Source organism: Hylobates moloch, unplaced genomic scaffold, assembly GCF_009828535.3.
Source record: "Hylobates moloch isolate HMO894 unplaced genomic scaffold, HMol_V3 SCAFFOLD_7, whole genome shotgun sequence".
Lineage (NCBI taxonomy): Eukaryota > Metazoa > Chordata > Mammalia > Primates > Hylobatidae > Hylobates > Hylobates moloch.
Window position 1 is genome coordinate 96,959,195 of NW_026652282.1, and position 4,452 is coordinate 96,963,646.

At 50.8% G+C, this 4,452-nt stretch overlaps 2 protein-coding genes across 2 annotated transcripts in view; one reads left to right on the top strand and one right to left on the bottom strand.

Annotated features, from left to right (window-relative positions):
- The window catches only part of LRCH2 (leucine rich repeats and calponin homology domain containing 2), a 104,896-nt gene that overhangs the window by 71,511 nt on the left and 28,933 nt on the right, over nt 1–4,452 (bottom strand). The window contains exon 2 of the mRNA XM_032756249.2: nt 1,218–1,362. Within this exon, the coding sequence (XP_032612140.1) occupies nt 1,218–1,362 (145 nt within the window). The remainder of the gene's footprint in view (nt 1–1,217; nt 1,363–4,452) is intronic.
- The window catches only part of RBMXL3 (RBMX like 3), a 3,010-nt gene continuing 962 nt past the window's right edge, over nt 2,405–4,452 (top strand). Inside the window, exon 1 of the mRNA XM_058441713.1 lies at nt 2,405–4,452. This exon is cut by the window's right edge and continues 962 nt beyond it. Within this exon, the coding sequence (XP_058297696.1) occupies nt 2,428–4,452 (2,025 nt within the window). The 5' untranslated portion in view covers nt 2,405–2,427.

Consider the following 4,452-nt stretch of genomic DNA (forward strand, 5'->3'; position numbering starts at 1 on the left):
AACAGGGTTTCACCGTGTTAGCCAGGATGGTCTCGATCTCCTGACCTTGTGATCCGCCCGCTTTGGCCTCCCAAAGCGCTGGGATTACAGGTGTGAGCCACCGCGCCCAGCCAGGAAACTTCTCTCCCACATTTTAAGGTGTAAAATGGTTTCAGTTAAAATAGCTTGTACTGTCAGGTAACACCACTGGGGGAGTCATACAAAAGAACTGATATATCACAGTGAGAAAGGAACATTATCACTTATGTATATTAATTATATTTACTACTTCTCTATATGGGAATTTAGACAAGTAACTTGGTTAATGAGATTATCCCTTCCAACTGAATAAAAAAAGAAAAAAATTCTAAAATTAAGTCACAATATATCAATTTTCATTCAATGTTACTGATTCGGCCGGGAAAGTTTTTTCTTATACTTATTGAGTGTTCATTCTTTTACATATATAAGGTAAAAGCTATGTATGAATGAGAGCTCTATAGCCAGACTGCTTCGATTTTAATCTTGGCTCTACCACTTGCTGAATATATCTATGAATTTGGACAAATAGCTTAACCCAGTTTCCTCATCTGTAATGCAGGGATAACAATAGTACGTATCTCAAAATGCTGTCATGAAAACTAGATAAGGTAATATGGGTAAAGCGTTTGGAACACTGACTGCCTGGCACATGGTAAGCACTTACTAAGTATAAACATGAACTGTCATCCACTTCCAAACCTTTCAACATTCTCACCCCACTCTAACCATCCTTGAAGTAGAAGCAAGAAGTCACAAAAGTGAGAAAAATTAACTCAAGCACTGTTTGTTTCACATATCTAAGGATGCATATAAAATCTGTATTGTGGTGCTATAATTTCAGGAAAATATTTATGGTCTAAAGCCTTGCTACTCAAACTGAGGTCTAAGGACCAGCAGGTAGGCATGGGCATTGCCAAGGGGCCTGTTAGAAACGCAGGCCCCACAACAGACCTAAGAAATTAGAATCTGCATTCTAAGAGATCTCCGGGTAATTCCTGTGTGTTAAAGTTTGCTAAGCTCTGCTCTCAAGAACAAGATAAAAGCCTACAAAATAATGTGAACATATAAAAAACACAAATAAGATACTGTTGAGATAAATTTAAGCTACACAGCCAAATCAAACATATTCCTTTGCGACTAAAAAAGGATTAGAACAACAATAAAAACCAAAATTTATTTTTAAACTGTTTCCTTACCTAATGTTAAGGTATGTTAACATCTGCAGATTTTTAATGGCTTCAGGAATGGTTTTGATGCAATTATGATATAAATTTAATGTTTCAAGGGGTGCAAATAACCAGACATCAGAAGGAATTTCTGTAAAACGATTTCTGGAAAGATCTGAAAAAAAAAAAGAGTATTAAACATATACCTATATCTATGGTAATTAAAAGAACTATTTTCACACTTGCTGAATCACTTAGAATCTAAGCAACTACTTAAAATACTTTAAAATATACAATATTATCCATCAATACCTTGAAGGCAAAAAACATCATTTAGAAATACACTCATACGGCTGGGCGCGGTGGCTCACACCTGTAATACCAGCACTTTGGGAGGCCAAAGCAGGCAGATCTTTTGAGCTCAGGAGTTGGAGACCAGCCTGGCCAACATGGCGAAATCCTGTGTCTACTAAAAACACAAAAATTAGCCGGATATGATGGTGGGCCCCTGTAATCCCAGCTTCTCGGGAGGCTGAGGCAGGAGAATCGCTTGAACCCAGGAGGCGGAGGTTGCAGGGAGCTGACATCACACCACTGCACTCCAGCCTGGGTGACAGAGTGAGACTCTGTCTCACAAAAAAAAAAAAAAAAAACCTCATAGAATGCATGTTTATTAACCAGATGTATTTGATATGCTTCAGTATACCTAAATTCCAAATATGCTATTTGTCTTTTAAAATACCAATGAAGAATTATCTCTGATCTTTAAAAGCAAACACAAAAATACCTCCCACGATCCCACAACCCCCTCCATCTGCCTCTTCTTTTACAGCCAAACTTACATAAATCCACAACACAACTAAATTTCTTACTTACCATGGACTTCTCAACCCACTGCAATTTGGTTTCTATCCACTCTCACATCCACCAATGTTACCAACAACCACCATATCAATAACCATTCCATATGTCTGGAAAGATTATTTTCCTTTGGCTTAGAAGACTACACTTCTGGGATCTCTTCCTACCTCTCTGGCTACTTCTCTATTCCTAGGTTTTCCTCTACCTGCATCATAGACGTTGGTGTTCCCAAGAACTATGACGTAAAGTACTCTTCCTTCTTGAGATATACACCCCCCAACCGGTAGGAGCCGCTCTCCACGAGAGCGCTCGAAGGCCGCGACTGAGTTGCTGTGTCATCACTTCCCACTTCCTCTGACCCACCATTCGGCAGGCAGACATGATGGAAGCGGATGGCCCAGAGAAGCTTTTCGTTGGGGGCCTCAACCTCAAAACCAACGAGAAAGCCCTCAAGGCCGAGTTTGGCAAGTATGGCCGCATCATCGAGGTGTTCCTGATGAAAGACCGAGAAACCAACAAGTCGAGGGGCTTCGCGTTCATCATCTTCGAAAGCCCTGCAGACGCCAACGCCGCTGCCAGAGATATGAACGGCAAGTACCTAGATGGTAAGGCCATCAAGGTGGCCCTGGCCATCAAACCAGCATTCAAGAGCAGCCGGTGGGTCCCGCCAACCCCTGGCAGCGGCGGTCGCTCGAGGTTCTCACACGGAACCAGTGGGGGTGGCAGCAGCCCACAGCAATCCCCCTCTCGGGGCGGGCCCGATGATGGCCACGGCTACGTGGGGTATTTCGACCTGCGGCCCTACAGGGCCCTGATGCCCAGGAAGCGCGGGCCGTCGTGGCACTGGGCCAGCCCACCCCACAAGAGGGCCGCGCCGTCGAGCCTGGCTCGCAGCGTTGGCGGTGGAATGCGCGGGAAGGCACCGACCATGTTGGGGAGAGATGGCTACTCAGGCTTGCAGCCACCACACTGGGCCGGCGCACCCCGCAAGAGGGCTGTGCCCCCGTCGAGCCTGGCTCACATTGGCAGCAATGGAATGCCTGGGAAGGCCCCGGCCCTGTGGGGGCAAGATGGCTACTCAGGCCCGCCGGTCCGGGAGCCGCTGCCCCCATGCCGCGACCCTGGGGATTTTGTCCCCGCGCTCAGAGAGTACAGCCGCCGCTATTATGGCCACTCCAGTGTCCCCGACTACTGTCCCTTGGGAGGCAACGGCAACCAAAATGGCTACAGGGGTCGCGACCATGACTATGACTACGCAGGTCATCCCAGCAAAGGCTCCTACCGAGAGCCCCTCGAGAGCTACGGAGGCCCATGCGGCGCTGCCCCTGGGTGGGGGACACCGCCATCTTATGGAGGAGGATGCCGCTATGAAGAGCATCAGGGCCACTCGCCTGATACCTACAGCGGGGGCCGCTCGTACGAGGCCTTGCCCGTCGCCTTGCCAGACGCCTCCAGCGGGGACCGCTCGCCCAAAGCCTATAGCGGGGGCTGCGGCGGTTCCAGTAATGGTTATGGCCGGAGCGACCGCTACGGAGAAGGCCGCTACAAGGAGTACAGAGGCTACTCACTCGATGCCAACAGCGGAGGCCGCTCGCCCGACACCTACAGCGGGGGCCACGACAGTTCCAGCCGGAGCAACCGCTACGGAGGAGGAGGCCGCTACAAGGAGTACCGAGGCCGCTCGCTAGATGCTAACAGCGGAAGATACTCGCCCGACGCCTACAGCGGGGGCCACGACAGTTCCAGCTGGAGAGACTTCTACGGAGGAGGAGGCCGCTACGGAGGAGGAGGCCTCTCCGAGGAGAACCGAGGCCACTCTCTGGATGCCAACAGCAGAGGCCGCTCGCCCGACGCCCACAGCGGGGGCCGCAACAGTTACAGCCAGAGCCACCTCTACGGAGGAGGAGCCCACAGCAGGGGCTGCTCCACCGATGCCCACGGTGGGGGCTGCTCCGACGATGCCTACAGCGGGGGCCATGACAGTTCCAGCCGGAGCGACCGCTATGGAGGAGGAGGCCGTTATAAGGAGTACCGAGGCCACTTGCTGGATGCCAACAGCGGAGGCCGCTCGCCCGACGCCTACAGCAGGGGCCACGACAGTTCCAGCTGGAACAACCACTATGGAGGAGGAGGCTGCTACGACAACAGAGGCCACTCTCTGGATGCCAACAGTGGAGGCCACTCGCCAGATGCCCACAATGGGGGCCGCAACATTTCCAGCAACAGTTACGGCCAGAGCCACTGCTATGGAGGAGGCCACTATGAGTATCAAGGCCGCTCCGCTGACGCCCACAGTGGGGGCCGCTCCGCCGACGCCCACAGCGGGGGCCGCTCTGCCGACGCCCACAGCAGGGGCCACGACAGTTCCAGCTGGAGCGACCGCTACAGAGGAGGAGGCCACTAC